Here is a 23,905-nt window from a genome sequence, read left to right as displayed (position 1 = left end):
TAGAATTCTCCCACTAAGTTGCTAAGTTGGTGAGGGGTTAAAATTGGTAGTTGCATTGATTTTCTTCAATCATGCGTCATGTTTCCTTCGATAGCTCGCCATGCAAGTGGACCTTGCCATCATTTTGAGTTAAAAAATGGAAACTTCTATAAATTTTCGAGATGTGTCATAAATATGGAATATTCCCTTTGCATCTTGCCAACTCATTTATTACGAAAATCTTTCCATTTTGTGCGCATAAAGATATTTTTGAAAGATTTTCCCTGGAAGAATTTTAACAAATTTGTCCACTTTTGAAAGAATCCTATACATCTGGAATTCTAGGAGAGAGAAAATCTTTCTAGAGAGATTTTTTGTTTTGAAGGAAAATTTCTGTGTTTTTGTGCACACCTCGTCTTGAAGGGAGATTTTTCACCCAACTTACCATTTTTCCATGTCAAAGGAATTTTATCCTGTTTGGAGTTTTGGAGAGGGAAAATTCTCACACTTAGCCAATTTTCCTTGTGCCTTGCAATTCTTCAACCTTGAGCACATTCTTGAGGAGAGGAAAGAATTTTCTGTGAGGATGAAAAATCCTTCATGTCATGATTTCCACGCCCAACCTATGTCCTTGGGCATACTTAGCTATGGAGGAATTATTCGAAAATGGAATTTTCCTCCCTGACATTGTTTTATCGCCTACCTCTGTCTTGGAGCGCATTTGGGCATAGAAGGAGGATTTTTGAGGAAATGACAAATTCCTCCATGCATTGACTTTGGCGCTTAACCCTCATCCTTGGGCACATTTCCTGTTATTTTAGTACTTTCAGATTAGATGAAACTCAGAAAATCAGAATTTGTTTCTAACTAGGTTAATTAGACTTATTGGTTTTCAGATTTAAGCATAGTAAGAAATAAATGCAAAAGAGACAAGACAAAATTACCCTGGGAAAACCTCCTAGGAGGAAAAACCCAGCCATGAAAGATCCTTAGATCTGATTATGGTTTTAGATTCAATTGACAATTACACACTTATCTGAAGTATAGAAGTTGCAGTCACAAGGAAGATGATATAGAAGACTACACAGCTAGTTTGTTGACAGTGATCATGATTTACAATCCTTCTAACTTGTCTTGCTGTACAAGCACCTTTCAACTAGTTCACAGTCCTTTGCTTGAGCCTTCAATGGAGATCCCTGTCTTTGATGATAACTTGTGATCACCAATTAGATATGGAGTTCGCTGTGATTACCAATTAGATCTGCACAACATGGAGTTCGCTGTGATCACCAATTAGATCAGCACATACATGGAGTTCGCTGTGACCTAACTGATAATCTGCTGCTTGCAAAGGAGTTCGCTACCCAAGAAGGATATATTTTGCATTTACTTGAAAACTGCATTATTGATATTGTGAGAGGTATATGTCTTATTTATAGGAGAGCAACCACTCCTAATCAAGTCGGCTTATGATGAATTAATAACCTTTAATTTAGTTGCATCACTTTAACCGAAACCCTTTATTAGATAGGGTCGGCCCTATTCATGTAAGCATGTTATCTTGCACGTAGCGTGGTATTGAGGAGTAGCGTGGTGTTAAGGAGTGCGTGATGTATAGGGCCCAGCCCTAAGAGTGGTGTGTGGGACGAGAAGGGCCCAACCCTAAGAGTAGTGTGTGAGAGGAGAAGGGCCCAGCCCTTGGCGGATTCCAATGTTGCCTTAAGGCAATTGGAATCCGCATTCTACCTAGTTACAATCAACACTCCCTCTTAACTAGGGAGAAAGATAATCTTACAACCTGGTTACAAGATTAGGGCCCAGCCCTAAGTAATACATACAATGTTTAAGTTGTAATTTGAACTTAGCTGTCAACTTCAAATATTCCTGAGAGAGGATCACAACAAGTAGCCACAAATAGTAGCCCATAGTATCCATCTTGTACTGCTTGTGGAGAGTGGATGCACACTTGCAAGTCATGAGTACATGCACAATTATTCATGCACATCATGGAGTCTTTCCATGCCATCAATTGCATATATCCATCATACATTGTCTTTACCTCAGTCTTCTCCCAAAGAAGAATGTAACATCATAATCTTCCATCTTGCACCCAAGCATAGAGTGGAGATACATAATCATTGCTCTCCATAAGCATGGAATGAAAACATAGTCCTCCATCTTGCACACAAGCAAAGAATGGAATAAACACAATCGAAATATTTTAGTCTTCCATCTTGCACACAAGCATAGAATGGAACTACATAACATAATCTTCCAACTCGCACACAAGCATAGATTGGATCCACCTCACATTGCCCGCAGAGGGTGGAGAGGATCTTTTCTACCATCTTACATTGCCCGCAGAGGATGGTTAACAATTATACTTCTCCCTGAGAAGATTACAATACCATCTTACATTGCCCGCAGAGGATGGTTGCCAATTACACTTCTCCTTGAGAAGATTACAATACCATCTTACATCGCCTGCAAAGGATGGTTTAACATTTACAATACCATCTTACATTGCCCGCAGAGGATGGTTACTAATTACACTTCTCCCTGAGAAGTTTACAATACCACCTTACATTGCCCGCAGAGGGTGGTTGATACAACACAATGTATCACAGAGGTTGAGACTCCCTCTCAACCAAGGCGGTGTTCTCCATAGCTCCAAGTCTATCTTAAGCTTCAAGAGACTTGGTGAGAACATCTGCAACACAGGATTGTCTTGCCATAGAACACTGAATTGTCAGGTATCACTATACAATTCTGATAATAAATCAAAACAACATAACAAGAATTTTGAGAAACCATACTGCTTCTCTTGATGCAACACTTGCAACAATGTATTTAGCTATAGTAATACTTAATGCAACTGAGGACTGTTCCTGTAGGTCCAAGAAATCTCAGCGGGTGAATGCTTGAAGTGTTTTCCTTGTTCGTAACACTTCTTGACCAATGTGAACCTAAGCAGCTTCAGCCCATAATCAATTGTGTCTTGCAAACATCAAAATATGCTTGCTTGCAACAATATGCTTAGCTGAAGCACTCGCCAATCAACTTGCCCCTATTCAGATGAATCTGCAAGATCATAGTTGGCTGCAGACATACTCAACTTCTTCAAGTTAGTTTCCATATAAGTTTATATTCCATAATTCTGACACAACAATAGAAAACTTGACTTAGAATAATTTCATTAGATCCTTGCCACACTTCTAACCTAGAAGTAATGCATTTTAGGTTTAGATCTTCTATCTCAATTGTGAGCTAATTCTTTCTTATATTAAATCATGAGACTATCTTTATGTCAGAGTTTGATCATCAGAATTAACATTTCAAATACTTTAAGGAACAGGTTAGAATCTATACAAAAACCCTAGGCTTATCAAATACTCTTTCATACCAAGAGTTTTATTGAAGGTCATAGGGCTCCCTCTTAATCCTCAATATCAGACTGATAGCCAAGCATCATAGATCATAATTATTCATAAACAAGGATGAGAAATGTCAACTTCACCTTTTATGAATGGTGCAATTATGATCAGGACATATCCTCAAACTTCTTCTAATTGAGTGAGAAGATCCTTATGCCTTGCTTCAAAGCTCTCTCTGAAGTCACATCAATCCAAGCTTATGGATTTCTGATGTCAGTAAGGCCTTGCTCCTCGACATACATCACCTACTATATGAGGTTATATAAAAATGACCTTGGGTGAGGATCACAACATTCATGATAAGTTAGATGCGTTCTTTTTAACAGTATAACCAATGATCCATAGAATGCTGAGACAATACTTATATGACACAAATTAAAAAGAGTCAGCCTGTAACACACAACCTTGAAAACTTGTACATCATCATACTTCACACTTCATGATAGTAAATACTCAACTGAAAAGTCAGTTTTATGTAACTATTATAGAATCATTCAATTGATAGTCAAAACTCAATCAGATCATAGGTGAGGAAGTAATAATAGAATGTTTACAAAGAGTATACTTACCAATGAAGATATTAACCAAGCAATGATAGTGAGAGCCTATACTTCCATGAATCAATAGCAATTAGTAAGCTACAGTATATAATAAAATAATTTTGATAAGGGATTTTAGATCAACCTCTAGATATCCAACAGCAAATACAAGCATTGAACAATAAATTCCTAACTCACTTATTTATGGCATTAATGAATACTTCATTTACTCAATTAGCAGCGATACTTATGTAACTGGCTTATTTTCCCTTACGCACATAGATAAAGGCACACACAGATTAAACGAAGTTCAAAACAGAGAGGAAATATTCAAGTTCGCAATGTCTTTACAAATATATGAAGTTCAACTTTTCTTCTTTGTTTTGATCTCACTCATTGGAACAATTAAGCACTAGATATTTAATGTGGGCATACTTCCATATTTAATTTTAGTATTTAATTGATCAGGTCACAGACAGGCACGTACACAAAATTTCCCCTACTAGGTTTAGGTCTGTTTTAACCATAATTTAATCTATTTCAAAATAGTTATGACTTCAATTAATTTATCAATTATTGATAAGTAAATTGTTCATTTACCATACTAGAGAACTAATTATATCATACTAGATAATTAATTTTATCATCCATAATTCTTAATGCAAGAGTCAACCTACATTACTACTTCAGTTCTAAGGAAGAAGGGGATGGCTATGTTACCAAAGCGCTCAGAGACCAAGATACAATAGGCTCCCTCAAGGAACAAATTCTGATTTTCTGATTTAAGCATAGTAAGAAATGAATGCAAACGAGACAAGACAAAATTACCCTGGGAAAACCTCCTAGGAGGAAAAACCCAGCCATGAAAGATCTTTAGATCTGATTATGGTTTTAGATTCAATTGACAATTACACACTTATCTGAAGTATAGAAGTTGCAGTCACAAGGAAGATGATATAGAAGACTACACAGCTAGTTTGTTGACAGTGATCATGATTTACAATCCTTCTAACTTGTCTTGCTGTACAAGCACCTTTCAACTAGTTCACAGTCCTTTGCTTGAGCCTTCAATGGAGATCCCTGTCTTTGATGATAACTTGTGATCACCAATTAGATATGGAGTTCGCTGTGATTACCAATTAGATCTGCACAACATGGAGTTCGCTGTGATCTAACTGATAATCTGCTGCCTATGAATGAAGTTCGCTGTGATCTGCTGCTTGCAAAGGAGTTCGCTACCCAAGAAGGATATATTTTGCATTTACTTGAAAACTGCATTATTGATATTGTGAGAGGTATATGTCTTATTTATAGGAGAGCAACCACTCCTAATCAAGTCGGCTTATGATGAATTAATAACCTTTAATTTAGTTGCATCACTTTAACCGAAACCCTTTATTAGATAGGGTCGGCCCTATTCATGTAAGCATGTTATCTTGCACATAGCGTGGTATTGAGGAGTAGCGTGGTGTTAAGGAGTGCGTGATGTATAGGGCCCAGCCCTAAGAGTGGCGTGTGGGATGAGAAGGGCCCAACCCTAAGAGTTGCGTGTGAGAGGAGAAGGGCCCAACCCTTGGCGGATTCCAATGTTGCCTTAAGGCAATTGGAATCCGCATTCTACCTAGTTACAATCAACATTTCCATTGAGGAGAAGGATTTTGTTTGAGGAAGAGAATTCTTCCTTGGTTTCACTTTTGCACCCTACTTGTGCCTTTGAGCGCATTTCTTAGAAGGTGGAGAAATTTCCTCTTGAGGAAAATTCCTCCTTAGCATGCTTTTAGTGCTCCATCCCTTTCTTGGGCACATATTGATTGAAGTGGAGGATTTTAGTTCAAGGAAGGAATTCCTCCATGACCCCATTTTGGTGCCCTCTACTTGACATGGGCGCATTTCCTCTATGATGAAGGAATTTTGGTTGGAGGCAAAAATTCCTCCTTGAGCTCACTTTGGTGCCCTCTATTCATCTTAAGCGCATTTTGCTAGGTGGGAAAGATTTTGAGGAATTTTGGAAATTCCTCCTCAACATGAATTTAGCGCCCAAACTCTTCCTAGAATGCACTTTGGGCATAGTGAAGGAATTTTGTTAAGTTTTGAACTTTCCTCGTTGCCTTGGATTTTGAGCTCATCATCCGGACTTGAATGCCATTTTTGGAATGAGGAAGATTTCTCATTGAAGGAACTCTTTCCTGCCTCAAGATAGATTTTTCATGCTCTTTCCATTTTTGGAAAGGATTCTAGACTTAGCCATTTTTCTGATCATTTGCCTACTTTTTTAACTTTTTTGGATTTGGAACTTGGATGTTCAAGAATGCTCTGCCATCAATTTCCTGCCAACTACTTGAGATAGAGTTGCCAAAATTAGACTTACTATAAATGGTAAGTACTTCCAAACATCAAATTAGGGCAAATCGAGATAGGGTGACACTTACTAAAAATAGACACTGACAAAAATAGTAAGTTTGTTTAAACACAAAATTAGGCCAATCCAGGATGTAGTAAAACTTACAAAAAATAGACTTACTAAAAATGGTAGGTCCTCAGAATTCGCTCAAATTTCACTAGTAGCTTTCTTGAAGGGTTTTGACTTCATTGCTTCGTTCAGATTTTCCAAAACTGAAAGATGCCAATGCTGATTGGCACAACCTGATAGGTTGGTTTCTATAAAATTCTTTGACCAATGTGTAGATATTTTGGGTTTTGAAGAGATTTTGAGAATAACTTGTGTGTTATTGACTTTTAGAATGTTGCACAATAGGTACAATACAAATAGAAAACTAAACTAATTCTGAAAATTGATAAATCAGAACTCTGATTTTATTACAGTAGTGCAATATGAGAAGGAAAGACAATTTATTTTGCTCAAGGTGCAAATTTTGCATACCGGGAGTCTTGAGCTTGTCTGGTTGAGCCTCCTTATTTGATTGAACTTCAATACATGCTGATGTGGGAGCACCCGGAGTGTGGAATTAGCTCCAAAAGACTTTATTGACTCTGAAATGAATTACCTCAAACAATTGGGGAAGAACTAAGCAGACCTAGATGGAAATCTGATTTCTTGCCAGGTGTAGCCCTCCAGAAATGAAGTATTTCCCTGTATTACTGAATATGCTGATCACAAATGACCTCATTTCTCCAAAATAACCATTGACTTCTTCCTATTTGCTGTTAACAATGAAATTTGAACAAAAATACTGCTGCAAAACCCCTTATTTTATTTTATTTGAAAACTCCAGGAAAGCTAAAATGGTACGACCAGGTAGGGAAATGTACGACCAGCTTGGGGGATGAAAAATCTTGCTGGAAATGGTAACTTTACTGCTTTTATCTGAAATTCAAACCCTTGTGCTGCTATTTTACTCAGATTTGCTCTTGAAATTTGGTCCCAATGACCTGAAAAGAGCATCCAATGAAGATCAATTTGCTGATAGATGTGAGGGTTTTCGTCCTACACTTGAAATTTGGAGGTTTCCATCCCCAAATTTGCTCCAGAACTTTGCCAAACTCGTTGTAGACCTGTAGAAGATAATATTCTCTCAAAAAATAAACAACTCCATGCCAAAATGATTGTCAAATTCACTTTTTCTTTCAGCTCTAACCCTAATTTAGAATTAGGGTTTCATCTCCCCTTTTATTAATAAAATAACTTTATTTTTTTTATGCCTTATGAAAAACGAACCACAAGGGGCCTCCATCATTATTTTAATTTGCCCCCCTCATTATTATAATAATATTTGCTAAAACGCCTAGGTAAGAGGACCAATGAATTATTATAACTTATTTCCCCATAAAGTGATTATAGTATCACTTTATTATTATTTTTATTAAATCCAAACTTATGAAATATTAAAATATTTCCTTATTTATTAATAAAATGAGATCTGGGGCTCAGATTGGAATTTCGTCCGAAGTGCTATGATCATTGTTGACGACTGAACCCCTGCAGGTTGACTGGCAGTTCCTCCTAAAAAATAGGAACTCGCCCTAAAAAATAGGAACCTCGGTCAAAGTGCCAGAAACTGTCTCATAGGCTCCTGCTCAGCTCCGTGGTCCCTCAGGTGGACCTGTTAATTGCTAGTTCTCCCTTAAAAATAGACCTCCCTAAAAAGTAGGAACCGTCGTCTGAACGTCTGAATCAGTTCACAAAGCCCCCTGCAAGACTCCATGACCCTTGAATGGGTTCCCTCTTCACTCCACTGGCCTACAGAAACCAGATGATAGGCCAATCCCTGCTCATCTGCCTGTCACCTAGGAAGGGGACATTACAAAAACCCTAAGCTACTGACCTCAAATCTAAGTCTATAGGGTAAAAACCCTAAAATAGACAAAACAATCTCTAGACTTAGTCAAATTTGCTCAAAACACTTGTAGACTTGACCAAAACTCACCAAAACACTTGCAGACCTGGGGAGATCGACAAAGACTGCTACTAAAAGCTCCAAAAGACCACAACCAAAAGACCAAGTATATTAAAAATGTAGGGGGTCCCCATTTGGAATGGGGTGATTTGTGATTAGGTCACAATAGTATCTAGGTAAAAACAAACAAATCTCGCATAATCAAGGAACTTGAGAAAACCTCATGGAAAAAAGCTCCTCTCCAAAAGAGACGAGAAATAAAAGCGTACACGTGACAAAAGAATGTAGGACTTAAACATGTCCCCCCAAGTACTTTTAAGATCACATAAGTACAATGAAGATCCCCCATAGGAGAGAAAAGAAGAGACAATGAATACCTTGCATAAGGAATGAGCTCCTCTGCTAAAGGTGAATGCTCAAAGAAGAATGCTGAAGATGATCCAAAATTGGCAAACATTGTTTCTCCCTTTAGGAAGAAACAAATCCAATGTAGAAGAAACACCTTTAGGAGAAGAGGTATCAAGATGAGTGCCTTAGAAAACTGCTCAAGTGTCCACATGTCTAAATCAAAAAATGCCAAATCAGACGAAGCGAATCCAAACAATTGTGAAGATCCTTGTAGAACAACGTCCAAAGGCAATGATGAAGTGATGATAGGTGGGCTGTAGCTGTCATCTGATATGTGGGAAAAGTGATCCTATACTATCATATGCATTAACCTAGGTCAATCCTTCTCCCATACAACACTAGAGAGGAATGAATGGGCTTGGCTACTATCACGAGGGAGAGCCAAGTTGTCCTGGATTCTCCCTCTTTGTTTTTGTTGTTAGTGGCTAATAATTGCTTGAGTGTTTTTGATGAACTAAGTTAAAGAAGGCTAAATTGAATGAATTTAATTGAGTGCAGAAGATATAGAACAAAAATACAAAAGGGAAGGCAGATTTGGAAATGAGATACATAGAGGAACCTGATGCTGAAAGATAAAGTTGACTGGGTAGGACAATAGTGCTAGGAAACTTTTCCTGAAGCTATGTAGATGGGAATGAAGGTCAGGAATAGTTTGAACATGGATATGGGCAGCTGTCCTCAAAATCTGGAGCTAGATCAGCAGGACACTAGTGTTGGGCACCATATTCCTAGGGTTTTGGGCTCTTCAAAGTCTAGAATTGAGTGTCGTAATTTGCTCTATCTCTCGATGCCATTGTTGTAGTCTGAAACTTTTGGAACTGCACTTGCACACATGAAAGGGGGGAAAAAATTGTGTTGTATAAGGGGCTTGCCTTGGTCAAACCCTGTGTTGGAATTTCCTCCTCTACAATAGCAATGATGAGTGATAACAGTCACATGCTCCCATAGGAGCAAAGACAAAACAAATAACAGTGATGCTGAAGTAACAATAATACCTTAGATATGAAGCCCTAGCTTAAGTTCCACATAAGGTGTTGATGAAGTCTGGCAAGTGTTAGTACACAGCATGATAATACCAATAAATAAGAAACAAAATTACTTGATTGCATATGATAGTATGCTTGATAGTGTCCTCAGACTTCTTAGCTTTATTTATCTAGATTGCTGAAGAGATGTGTCCTTTATCATTATATTGTCTAGGAGTGTAGATTGCTTTCAAATGAGGAAGGGAGTGTCATGCCCCGCCTAGGGTTCATACAGATTGCAGCATTATATACCCAGATGTCCAAATTAAAAAAAAGAAAAAAATAATAAAATTTCCTTAAGAGGGCTGACCTAGGCTAATCCCATATTAAGGGCTGACCAAGGTTGAGACATTGAAGATTAGGGGTGATTGGTGGAGGAGGCCAACCCAGGCAAAGGGAATGCAAACAATAAAGGTCAGCGATTTCCCTCAATAAAAGAGATTTAATTAAAATTAAATTATTAATTCTCCAACGGCAGCAATGAAAGGTTGTAACTCTTGCAAGGCAATATTAGATGAAGAGATGTGACCCCTCTGTTAAAAGGTATAAATAAGAGAACAAGTCACTTGGAAGGAAAAAAGGGGAAGGAAATAAATGAAGGAGAATTAGAGCAGATCTAGAGCAGATCCAGAGGAAACATAAATATATCATTACAGAAGATATAGATACATCTATATATCCTTAGAGCAGGCATAAATATATTATTCCAACAAACAAGACTATATTATTGAACAGATCTGAAAGGTAGGATATGCAGAATTGAAGGAGACTTGAATCGAATAGGAAGAGGATCAGATCTGATTACAGGGAAGCAGAATCTCTGAAGAAAGGAATCAGAAATCAGAGTAGTATCGAACCATCCAGACAATCAATCAATCCAATCAAAGAGCAGAACTAAGATATAGAATTCATTTTAAGTGAATACAAAACAGTAAAGCTGGAGATTCAATTCTAATAAGGATTATCCATTACTTGTTGGCGAGTGCAAATAAAAAATGAACAAAGAGGATTTCTTCCAAAATCAAAGATTATTTCAAAGTGGAAAGAAGTCAACAACACCAACCTGGGAAAATTCAAGCTGGGAGAGTTCAGAAAGAGTATATGGAACAGCTAGATGTGCTCAATCAGCCATTGCCTCAAAGATTGTCAAGAGTGGGATCGTTGCACTTGTCGATTTCTCTCCAGCCATCCAGTGCCCAGAGCTGATTATGGAGTGCTCAAAACATTACAATGCTGAAAGAAGGGCAATTTTGGCACTAGATGGCAAACTCTTGGCCAACCTTACAGCTGAAGCAATTGGAGAAACAATTGGAATTCCAACATAATAGTCCATTACGTACAAGAGCAAGGAAAGAGCAATGATGATATATGATGCTGACTTCGAGAGATGTTTTGGAATAGTCAACAAAGTATGGATGTAGAGGCCAAAGCCACATATTTCCAAGTTACCTAAGCAGATCACCAGCATGGATTTTAAACAAGAGTATGACAAACTTGTGTTGGTGAGCAAAATCATGGGATGTTTGCAAGCCTTCATGTTTGAACCTTGGATGTTTTACTTCGTTGGCGAAATAATGGAAGGCGAAAAAATGATAGATTGGGCAAAGACAATCAGCCACAACTTGGACCAGCAGCTAAAGAATTTAAAGCAATCTCAATCTTTCTATATGAGTTCATATGTCGTCTACTCGCTGACTAGAATGGGCAAATTCAATGGATTGTTGAGAAAAGGACCCATGGGAAGCGGAACAGGACAACTAAAGGTCCATGACAATCATGTTGGACATCATCTGTAACATTGTTATCATCAAGACAAGATTTCAAATAACTGCAGTTTTTAAATGAAATTTTAATCTAATGTATTTCTTGTATCCATAATTATTCATTGATTGGCTGGGGCCTTTAGTTCAGTAGTGCCCTTGAACAAGGATGAGCCTTCCGGCCAAAGCTATTGTAGATATTTAGTTAGCAATCTGCTATATTATTTTCAACATTCTCCCTCTTTTTGAACAACATTTTAAATAGTTTTCCTTGAACTGGGATGGCTTTTACTTCAATAACCCTTGAGCTAGAAAGCCATTGAGTCTATAATCATCCTAGGATTGCGAGTGTTCTTTGGGTCAATATTTAACCCTTAACTAAGAAGTGCTTTTAATTCAGTAATAACCATCTAAATGGAAAGGGCCATCCATAACTAATAATGCCTTATAGGGAGGGCCTTTTGGCCAATATTGCCATTTACTTGGAAGCCTCTTAATCGAGAGGAGCCTTCCAATCGCTATATACACCTTACACGGAAATCCCTTTCTTTATACAACTTTTATGGAAATTCTTTAATTCAGAAGGGCTAGTGGGTTGATATTTATTCCTTTAATTGTAGAGCCCTGTACTTTGGAATGGTCTTTGGGACAACCTTTGGGCTAGTTTAATGAAGCATGGCAAGGTTGGATGTTTTTTGGAGTCTGAGACTTCCGAGTCATAGTATTCCAATGGGAGTGACAAGTAACTTTACGGGGCAATTTTCTTGATCATTAGTCTTTTTAGGTGTCATTGCATTTTACCATTGTGTGGAAGCATCAAGAGGTGGATGATTAATATATGGTATTGTTGTCCTCATTTTTGTTTTCAAAAATGAAGGACCATTACATAAATTTTTTGTGAAAAAATGAATTTTTTTCTCTATGGAACGCTTCCCGATGCAGAATTTCGACTAAATTTTGGACTGGCTTAATCCTCAGTCCATCCTCGAACCACGTTTCGAATTTCGTCGCATTCTGGATTCGTTTGCTATGTCTTTTCTTCAATTTCGAGTTTTTTTTCCCTGACTGCAGGTGGGAAATTTCTCTTGAATTGCAAGTTTTAATGATTTCCATTGTTTTGGTCTTTGTAGGGAAATTTTTGACTCATTACAAGAGCACTTTATTAAAAATAAAAACTTGTAATTTGCTTTTTATTTCCCCCTTCATGCTTTTTGGCTTTTTAAGTTAAAATAGGGATTTTTTGGATAAGTTACAGGTTTACTTGTAATTCTTTTGAAAAACCCCTACTTTAATGTCTTTTGGTTGTAATAGGGTTTTTAAATCCCTATTATATATGTGCAAGTTATTAAAACTTGTTGTAGGGATTTTATTTTCCATTTACAAGTTAAATGTAACTTGCACATCTCTTTCTAAAAACCGATTTTGCCTAGTATTGAAATAAAGTGACATTTAAAACTTGTTATATTGCCCCAAAAACCCGATTTTCTCTCTAAAGTGCATTTTGGTGAATTTTAAACTTGTATTTTCATTTTTAAAACCCGATTTTGCTTTATTGATAAAAAAGTGTAATTTTAAACTTGCTATTTCATCCAAAAAACCCAATTTTCTCCAATACATGCAAAATCGAACTTGTTCATCTTTTTCAAAAACCCGACCAGCAAGAAAAACGGATTTGTTGAAGATTTCAAAGCAATTTTTGTGGAGATTTGTTGGAGATGCAAGGCGTTTAGGATTCTTCCCCTATTCTCATGCATTTGCCCACACATATCACGTCATTCTAGGGTTTTGGATTGCTGGTTTCTTGGTGTCAAATATGCAAACATGTTTTTCCCAAAACCACGTTTTTCTCTCCTAAGTTGCCACAAATCTCCAACTTCCTAAGTCGTTTTTACTTGCTGAGGTAAGGCGTTGAAGTTTAAAGTAGATTCGCCCCCTTCTTCGGCCTTTTTACTTGCATTTGGTGCCACGACTTGCTGCAAATAACGTTTTTTTTAAACGTGGCTAGGGTTTGGGATTGTGGTTTGTCTCTATTTAAGAGATATTCTTCTTTCTTCCAAAGATTGATCATCTTTTGGAGAGGCATTTTCAGATTGAAACAAGGTATGATTTCTTTTCTTTTCTTGTTTCATTTTCTTATTTTCTTGTTTTCTTATTTTCCTTTCTAGTTGTAAATTTGTAAATATGTTGTTCTTGCCTCAAAAATCGGTTTTGTGAGAGAGATTTTCCCCCTTGATAAGCAATTTTTGAATTGCATTGATCTTCCCCATTTTCCCTCTTTACTTGTATTCGGGATTTTAAATCCCGATTACAAGTTGGATGAAAATCTTTGTTCTTCCCTTACGGTTAAAAGAATTTAACCATTTTTGGTTAAAATTCCAAGTTGCAAAAATGAGAAATACCCATCCTTTCAAAATCAGGTTTTAAGAACTGGATTACATGTTGAAAGTACTTTCCATTTTCATGAAAATGACATTCCTAAATCTTCCCATTTTTATCCATTCATGTCACCCATATCCGTACTTTCAATTTTCGTCATTTTTTGCAAGTCTAATTCTCATTTTCCACCTATTTCTCCATTTGCAAATTTACAAGTGTACTTGCATTCGGGTTTTAAAAATCCGATTGAATGTATGCTCTTTCCAACTTGTATATATGCAAAAATTTCTCCAAGATCCGAAATTGGTCAAAGTCAAGATTCCCCCATTCCCATTTATTTCCCATTTTTCTTTCACAAAAATCGTGAAGTGCAAAAGTTGAGGTTCTTCCCATTTGAAGAAGGAAAAATGTTAATTGCAGCTGATCATGATGTTGCCTTAACACTTTTAAGTCTTCATCACAGTATTCCAGGTTGTCCTTCATTGTCAGATTTGTCGTCATCTCCAATTCCAAAAAAGATGAAATATAAATATGACAAGTACCAAAACGAAGTTGCACCTTCCCAAGTTTCCTCTCCTTTGGATCGCATAAGAGATATAGAGATAGGGCATGTGGACATGTCAGAATTTGTCAAGAGGGTTGAGGATCTGCAAGATAGCAATATGCAGTGGCTGTTGGACAGCCATATCCATCACGCATCTTCTTTTCCAGTGGCTGCCCTAGAACCTGAATTTGTTCTCGCTTGCGCCCATCACTTTGACAAGGAGACAAGAATCATTAAAAATGATGATGGGGAAGCAATAATCCGCCTTGATGCAGACACAATTGAGAAAGTCTTCAGAATACCTTTTGCACCTGTTTACATGGAAATCTCCAAAGATAGTGCAGTTGAGTATTATGTGAAAAGGGAGAAAGACTGCAAACGTCATATCAACAGGTGGATCCATGAGACAGGAGCTGCGTTCTCAAGATGGGCCAAGTTGTACCGTTGTGACTTCAAGTGGGAGATTGGAGACATCATAACCCTCCTCAGGAGGATAATGGGCCTTGAACATTCCAATGTTTTTGAGCCATGGATGTACCAGTTTATCATGTTCATAAGGCAGTCTCATCACATTTCATGGGGAGAAGTCATCAGTGATGCCTTGTATGAACAACTTGCAGCAGTCCCTTCTACCATGACTTTCTACATGAACTCGTATTTGGTGTACTTGGCAGCATCACTCAGACATTTCCCTGGTCTTTCTACCAAGAGTGATCACTCGCTTATACCGGTATGGGAATACTATGATTAGTTGCCTTTGAGACCCAGCAGATTGCATTTCAGAAGGATTCAAGATGCATTCTTCGGTTATTTTATGTGCCAGTTTGACAAGAATCTGAAGAACAGAAGAGTATTCGATGATGCATGGAAAAGCGTGAGTATGGATGCTTGTTTCTTCAATTCCCGACTTTTACCTATATGAGAGTCAGATGCTATAGTGGGCAGCCATACATGCTCCCTAGATACCCAACTAATAAGATCATTCTTATGGAGTTGGGAAGACAGATCATGGCTGTCCATGCTGATTAGTCCGTCAGACATAAGGTTGGAATGGGGATCTCTACAACAAACCCATTAAAAATTGGCCAGTATTCTCTTGTCACATCCATCAAAGCCAAGGCTATGGAGACCAAAATGCAGGAAATTAAGCTCAAAAAGTTTAAGTCCAGAGCTGATTTTGATTACCGGGGTATGAAGGAGAAGATCAAAAAATCCTTCGTGCACGTGCATCGCATTGAGGATATCTAGGTAGATCTCCGTACAAAGGTCGAAGTTCTGAAGATGGATTACTGCAGGCTCACTGTTGAGCAAGTTGTTGATTTGAACAGTGGGTATTCCACAAGGGATGATTGATGATGGGCATGTACTTGATCTTGAATACATTTCACGAAGGGTTGAGGAAGCTCCACTTCCTTTAATCCAATGGTCACACAAGGAGTGCATATCCATTCTTGAGAGATTTCAGCCTATCTTGGCTAACACCAACGCTTGGCTGAAAAGTAATGCTGTTAGACTCATTAAAATCAAGATTGGAAAAGAAGATGATTCTACGGGGCCTCTTGGACGTATGTCTGAGATTCAGGTGGACAACAAGGAAGGCGCATCATCTTCTGGCACCAGGATCAAATTGCGAGTTAGTCGAGCAGTAGTGCTTCCTCTTGAGGAGGCGACAGTTCGTGGGAAGGAAAAGTCACGTTTCCATGTTCAGGTGATTGATCTTGATAATCCAGAAGAAGGGCAGCAATCTGATGATGCTCCTAAGTCTCCAGCTTCGGACTCACCTCATGAGATCCCTTCCTCAATTTCCATTGAGACACCCCTTTCTCCTCCCGACTTAATGGTGGAGGAGTCTCCTCAGAATGGCATTTCTATTTCAGCATACGAGCCGCGTCCTGATCATCAACAAGAGAGTGTGCTGGAAGTTCCTGAAGATACTCCTGCTTGTATCTAGTTGTCAAAGATTGATACCTCCACTTCTGGCTTTGAAGAATTTATGAAGCAATCTTCATACCCATTGGTTATTGAGCAAATCATGGTCGCCATCCAAAAAGATACTCCTCCCAGGATGACCACAGTTATTCAAACAGAAACTGCTTCTCCTTTGCCTACAATTGCTACTGAAGGAGAGTTGATGGCTTTACCTCCATGGCTTAGTTCTTTTACTCCAAAAAGGAAGAAGCAAGAAATCTCACTTGATGCCTTTGATTATCAGCCACTTAAACAATCTAGACCCAAGGTTGCTAAAAAGGCCAAGACTATCTCCAGAGTAACTGTTGACAACAACAAGATGAAGGTTGCTGAAATTGTTGAACCCATTGCAGATAAGCCACTTGAAGAAATGTCAGCGGCTGATTACAAAGTTACAAGGATAGAATTGGGTAAGCAAACGAATGAGGTGATTAAATGTGATGCTCAGTTTTCTGTAGCTTCACTAGTACAGCGGTGTGATGAACTTCTAGCAAAGAAAGACAAGTTAGAAGAGGAAAACCGACAACTTATGGCAGCTGTTCATAAAATTACAAAACCTGCTGCTGAAGGGAGTAATCCCACAAGTTCTTCCTGTTCCCAAGAATCAATTCGTGGAGTTGAAAGGGCTGCTCAGAAGGTACAAGCATTGGATTCCTGGGTTGATCAACTTCATGATCTATGTGCACAAGTGATGAAAGACATTTTTTCAGATGATGTCTAAGTTGGAAACCGTTGAAGAGAAACTGGATCAGACTTTCGATACTTTCAAAAAGAATCTGGAAAGTGTTGAAGATAGTTTGACAATCTGGGGTACCATGCCCCAACAATAGTTGAGTGTTCTACAGGGAAAAACACTGTGTGATAGATTGGAAGAGTGGTTGGAAGCACCTGCTCGGTCCAGGACAGTAGGCACTGAACTTGCCGAACACCTATTGATTGATCGTTCCTTTGCTCCGAGAAATATCCGTCTCTTATAGAAAGCGGATGCCATCATCTCTTCCAGGGTCATGTACTTGGAATTTGAAGAGCTGCTGGAAAATAAGGCCCTTGTTCTTAAATCCTTCATTGAGGAGATTGGTGATGCAATGAGATTACGGGGTGAAGTTTTCCAAGATATTGTCTCTCATTGTGAAAAGGCCTCTTGCAACATAATAAGTCAGGATGGAGAGCTAATACTAGAAGAAGAAGTTCTTGCAGATTTGCAGATAAAGATTTATAATGAATGGAGGAGCGATCAATTCTTAGCTGCTTCAATTCAAATATTGATGAAACACCAAATCTTTTTGGATGAAATTCAGTCCATCTTGGAGAAGAACAACTCTACACTCCTCCGATGCCATGATACCATTGTGAAGACCATGGTTGTTGCCAAGAACACCCATGAACCAGATCTTGATGAACTACAAATGATCATCGAGAAGTTTGAAGGATCATCTCTTCACGTGCTGCAACTTAAGTGTTTTTCAACACTTAGTTGTATTTTTCCGCATTTGTAATCTTTAGTTGTAGTTTTTCTTTTGACAAGTTACATGTAAAAGCCCTTTTGTAAAATGCAAGATAAGTCATTACTTGCACTTTTGTAATTACATGTAAGGCAACTACAAGTTGTGTTCAGTTAGGATTGTAGTTGGAATAAGTCTTAGTTAGTTATTGAAGTCTTAGTTAGTTATTGAAGAAGTCTTGGTGGTTGAGAGAATTTCTCAAGTTAATTGGGATTCTCCCACCTTTTTCTCATGACTCCTCTCCTATAAATACTTGAGGGGTCTATTGTAATTTTTATCTTTTGGAAAACAAGCAAAAAATCTGCCAAATTTACAGCAAAGAAGTCTTTGAGCTTTCATGCGTGAATTCAAGAATTGAAAGGAATAGAAGGAAATTGCTCAAGCTTTGAGTCTTTGTGCTACATACTTGAGTTTGTGTTCTATATTATCTTTCTTGCAAGTGTTTCTTAAAGAGCTTAATTGCATTTGATTTGCAGTCTTTGTGCTGCAAGTATTTGAGGTTAATATAAATTAGAATAAATACTCTTTGAGAGGAGCTGTAAGTCTTTGTGCTTGCACTTATTCTTAAGAGAGTTTAGAAGCAGATTTTGTGAGAAATAGCCGTGAGTCTTTGAGCTTATACTACTTCCCATTGTTTTAAGTAGAAAAGAATAAGATATTCCAGTCTTTGAGCTGTTATAATTTGTTCTTGATAGCGTTAGTATAGAAAATGGTAGGTAGGACTTCACATAATCAAGTCTTTGAGCTTGATATTGCTGTCCCGTCTCGAAGGAAGTGACGAAAGTCTTTGAGCTTTCAGGAAATTTCATTTCCTTTCTCTCATTTCATTCTGAAAGTTGTTACTGTTGTTTTATATCAAATCGCTATCGCTTTTCTATGAAGAGAAAAGGATATTGTCTTTCTTGAAAGGAGAAGAAAGATTGCTGTCCCATCCTATTTTATTTTCAAAGTTGTAGTTAGATAGGAGGAGCCTTCCCTTAATTAGGAGAGTTTTACTCACACGCTGTGGTTGAAATGACAATTTTGTATATTTACCTAAGTGTACAAAATTTTCAACCAACAGGTATACTCCCATTGGAAGGTTCTTATAAAATCCAATTCAAAGGTGTGTGGTATATCTTATGTGATGAAGTTTTTTGGATTGTTACATTAGTTATTGTAAAGGTGCCAAGTTGTCAACTATTGGTTGTCAGAGTTAAATTGCTTTTCTTATTGGAGAGTATGTTTCTAGAAGAGATTGAACCCTCCAGAGCAATCTTTTTTGGGGAGGAACTGGGCCAACAAATCTAGTAGAGAAGGCAGTGACTTGGTCTCCGTGAAGACTTCTCTAAGTTGACTGACCATGATCAACTACTATTAAGAGTTTCACTCTTTTGCTCAATGCTATTGCATTCATTTGTCCGTTGCTTGATATCTACTTTGCTACAGAAAGGTTTCCTGATTTTCCGTTTAACTGATGCTTTTTTATGGGGGGGGAGTTTTAATTTCTTTTCCAGGTATCTGAAGTAGCAATTTATTTTGTTTCTAGCACTTTACAGAGGTTTTAAATGCTTTTGAACTTGATGTACAATTTTATGAGTCAGATATATTGGTTCTTGTACTTGAGTATGTCTGAAATGTAGTTTGGTTTTGTAGGTTCTCAAGGATGGACTTGAAGCTATTCATATTCCTTATGCATATGGATTTGCAATTATTCTGCTTACTGTTCTTGTTAAAGCAGCTACGTTTCCTTTAACTAAACAGCAGGTAAGTGTTACAGTTAAACCTGTATAGTCTGACATTTGAAATCAACACCTTTTCAATTGCAACATGACATTCAGATAAATAGGTTGTTCTGTTCCTTAGAAGCTCTATGGTGCTTGTGCTTTCAGAATCTTTTTCCATATGTTGTCAGGATCATTAATCTTAGCATGATATGGGAGCTAAACATTACTAATTTGATTGAGACTGAACTGCTATATTTTAGATCTATGGAAGTATCTTGATCTTTCTCATTAATCCAAAGTATTAGTTATTTCTGTTACCAAGTCATTTTGAATTGAGATCACTGTGGCAGTAATTGATGTTCTTGAGGGTGGAGCTCTGGAGCAATTTCAATGTGAAAAAAACAGTTTGATGATGGGCTTATGTTTACTAGCATCTTGTTATTCGTGGATGATATGGTCATTATCTTAATGATTCCAAGTTTCGAGATTAAATTGTAATAGTTTGAGCTTATATGGTCATTATCTTAATGATTCCAAGTTTCGAGATTAAATTTTAATAGTTTGAGCTTAGAAGTTGTATTAGACAGCCTGAAATAGGACCATCTTAAGCCCAGGGTTGCCGATTCAGCATGTGAACAATACAATGGTTAAGCCAAATGTTCTCAAATTTGATAGAACAAGGTACTTGAATATTATGAAAACACATGGTAGTGGTCACAATAACTGATAGTCCAATGTCAAATGTCAAATGAGCAAAATTACATTCATTAATCTTCATCTTACTTTTCATCAAGAGCATCAGTGTCATCACTTAGTTCATTTGAATGACAAACAGCCACAACACCACTCTCACTAATTGCATCACGTGTAGCAGCCCCCTCATCTTTAAAAGAAACTATGGCAACTATGGCAAGCTATGCCCACATAAGTATGCAAGTTAGCATACATAGGGGCTACATTCAAATTATTCATTGCTCCCTTTGTGTACTTGATTTGCTTATGTGATGGAGTCCTTTACATTTTTTGCAGCCAACCAGTTATGCTTAATTGAGTGGGTAAAGGAGTATGTACTCCAGTTTTGCTCAGCTAAAGAACTTGCAACATATTGAGGGTGGAGAAAGTCAACATTTGCAATTATAAAATTAATTTAATAAGTAGCTGCATACCTGTTGTGATGTTTTCACACATCCCCCCATTGCAAATGGGGACCCCCACTTTTTTCGCTTTTTAGGTTAGCCGTTGGTAGTTTTAGTCTTTTGCTATTAGCCTTTGCTTTGAAGAGGGGTAGTTGGTCAAGAGTTAATCAAGTCAAGGCTCTCTCTCTTTAGGATGAAATGAGGTACAACACTTCCTTTGCCCAACCAAGTTTCCGACCTACCTCTCCCAGCATTACCGGTGGCTGCCCAAGCCCGATCGCTTCCCTTCCATCTCTCCTCATTTCCATTTCCTTTCATCTTTCCATCTCACTCTTTCATCTCACAGTCCCTCCATCTTTTATCTTCCACTTCTTTCCTTCCACCTCTCTATGCCTTCACCACATTCTTCTATCCTCCATCTCCCCATTCATTTCCATTTCCCCTCACTTATCCTTCTATTTCCTACCTTTCCACTTCACCTTCCTTCCTCCCATATCCCTTCATTCTCCATTACTTTACCCTTAACCTTCCACCCATCCTTATTCCTCCACCCTCTATCTTCCATCCCCTTATCCCTCCATCTTCTTTCTAACTTCCCTTCCCACCTTTGTCCTACCTCTTATACCTACCACTTCGTATATCCTTTAACCTACATGTCATATTCTTTACCCCATTACTCCCCTTAACCTACCTATCCACTACTCACACTACCTTTTATCCCCTTAGCCTACCCACCTCCTACCCCTATCCTATCCTTACCCACCTTTCTTTCTACCCTTATACCCCGGTCTTATCCCAGCCTACCTCCCTCTTTTTACCCCTTTACACCTTATAACTTCCACTGCAGCACTTAGCTGACCCTACCACAACACTTATTATAACCCCCCGTATCCTTTTCCTAATTCCTAAACCCCGCGGCATATCTTTATCACTCCCCTTATCCTTTCCTCACTGCACACCCCTTCCACTTCACTAACTTTGGTTCCTCCTTCCACTAACATGGCATGTTTGGGCCCATGAACTTTAACATGGAATTTTAAAGAGTTTTTTAAGGCATTGCAATTTCCCTCAGCTCCCTTCCCACTACTGTTTAGCATGTTTGGGCCCCACGAACAAAGAAGATGGAGAGCAAAATTTTTTAAAGGCATTTACAATACCGCCTGGGAAGTCAGGTCACCTTCGATCAATGCCCCAAGAAGGCATGAACTAAGTCTTGTCCTTCCCTTCGTCTATCCGAAGGAGCTAACAGCCAGATCATCACTTCCATTACTACCGAAAATCAGCGAATTAAGCCCTTGTGATTTCCTTTTGACTGATCAAACCACCGACATTTCCTTCGCCTTTCTAAAACAGCGACTAAAGTGAATACACTCGTCCTTAGACGAGGTGAATCGGTGACATAAGCAATACAAGTCTGTTCTTTGATCAATGAAATCAGTGATGTAGGATTTTGTATCCTCCTTGGGCATTGAGAAAAGCAGCAACTTAAGGATTTGAGATTGCTTCTTAGCAATTGGAAGGACAACATTTTGAATATCAAGAAACACGATTTGAATCATTGGAATTTACGATAGGCTCCCACCATTTAATGACTGAAACAATCATTTAAAATTTGAATTAGAATTCAAGTAGGTCTAAGAGTCTTATTGCAAACATTAAAGGGATCGGCCTTGTGATGAGTTACCCTGTCCATTCAAGTGACTATAAAGATGATATGTTTGATCATTGCATTTGATCAAACTAAAATCGATTTTGCACAAGTCTTATTGTAGATCACAGCGATTCCTTCTATGTTACAGCGAATTCACTCCTCAAGCAAGGCAATTTTAATCAAGGAGCAATCGGAATTGATCATCTTTCACAGCAAATTTGTCTTCAAGGATAGCGATTTTAATTCTGATCGAATATTGCCAAGGTCACCATTGTAAGCATGCAGCAATTTCATTTCTGATTTAGAGTGATTCTGATTTAGACTAAGGCAAGAGAATTCAGGGATCCTTGGTCAAAGGATATCCCGTCCTTGGTCAAAGGACATTTCGTCCTTTGGCTAAGGACATTAAAGCTGAGGTCAAGAAATATTGGCTAAGGCATGGAAATTCAAGGACATCTCGTCCTTGGTCAAAGGACACTCCGTCCTTGAGCTAAGGACAAGTCCGTCCATCCAAGGCAATGACAGGGTCCGTTGAAGGCAATGACAATCAGCGATCTAAGGATTAGCACCTCCTTTGCTGTGTGAATTTTAATGCAAATCAGACCTGTCTCAGGCCTAAAACTTATCAAATCAGGCATATTAAAGTCAGAAATCGACATAAATCAGGCCTGAGACACAAAATCAGACTCAAGTTGATGAAAATTAAGTCAAAAAGAGAAATCAGACTCAAAATTAGATGTTTACATGATCAGAAAACTCATTTGCAGACTATCAAGAATGAAATCAGAACTTAATAACATCTATATTTCTCGAAAAAGGGGTAAATTTATGTATTTATAATCAATTCACAGTCATGATTAAGATGTTTTCATTGTCTTTTCAGGTCTAATGCAAGCAATCAGCATGAGGAATAATGGAAAAGAAACATCAAGGCAAAGGGTAGCAATCAACATCAAGCATTCAAAGGATGAAATTTTCACAATCTTGAATTTCCTTTATCATTGCCGGTATAGCCAGACGAAAGCTCTAGGACGAAAGTGATCAAGATAGGAGATAATTTCAGAAGAGTTAATCAAAGTTAGAAGATTGACATGAGCAAAGTCAAAATCACATCAGGAGCTTGGAAATGTTGAGCATCGAGAGATATACTTCATTCATCTACAACGTGTGATGAGTTACGAAGATCAAGCAAGCTGAGGTGGCGCTTAGTCATCACTTATCCAATCACATCATTTCAAGATAAGGCGTCCAGATTCGATGTATCTAAACTCATCCATTAAAAAGAAGATAACTACCACATGGGCACAAAATCTGATGCACCTACTGTCGTCATCTATTTGTTGATTTTTCAAAGGACATGTGTTACATCAAATGTAATTGTATCATTGGTCAAGCACTAAATGCTTTGCAATGGGTGTAACAAACCCTAATCAGGGTTTCTATCTTTCAATCTTGGCCATTGATTGTGAATCAATCTAAGCCACTCAATTGTAATGGGAGCACTATATAAGTCTCCACTTCT

General features: G+C 38.0%; 1 protein-coding gene across 3 annotated transcripts in view; it reads left to right on the top strand.

Annotated features, from left to right (window-relative positions):
• The window catches only part of LOC131029898 (inner membrane protein PPF-1, chloroplastic), a 216,747-nt gene that overhangs the window by 12,360 nt on the left and 180,482 nt on the right, over nt 1–23,905 (top strand). For 2 of the 3 annotated variants that reach the window (XM_057960564.2, XM_057960562.2), the window contains exon 2: nt 19,526–19,636. The exons of the other annotated variant lie outside the window; for it this stretch is intronic. In XM_057960564.2, coding sequence (XP_057816547.1) covers nt 19,526–19,636 — 111 coding nt within the window. The remainder of the gene's footprint in view (nt 1–19,525; nt 19,637–23,905) is intronic. 3 annotated transcript variants of the gene reach the window in all.

Source organism: Cryptomeria japonica, chromosome 3, assembly GCF_030272615.1.
Source record: "Cryptomeria japonica chromosome 3, Sugi_1.0, whole genome shotgun sequence".
In the NCBI taxonomy this organism is placed as follows: Eukaryota; Viridiplantae; Streptophyta; class Pinopsida; order Cupressales; family Cupressaceae; genus Cryptomeria; species Cryptomeria japonica.
This window is presented reverse-complemented; position numbering and strand designations above follow the sequence as displayed.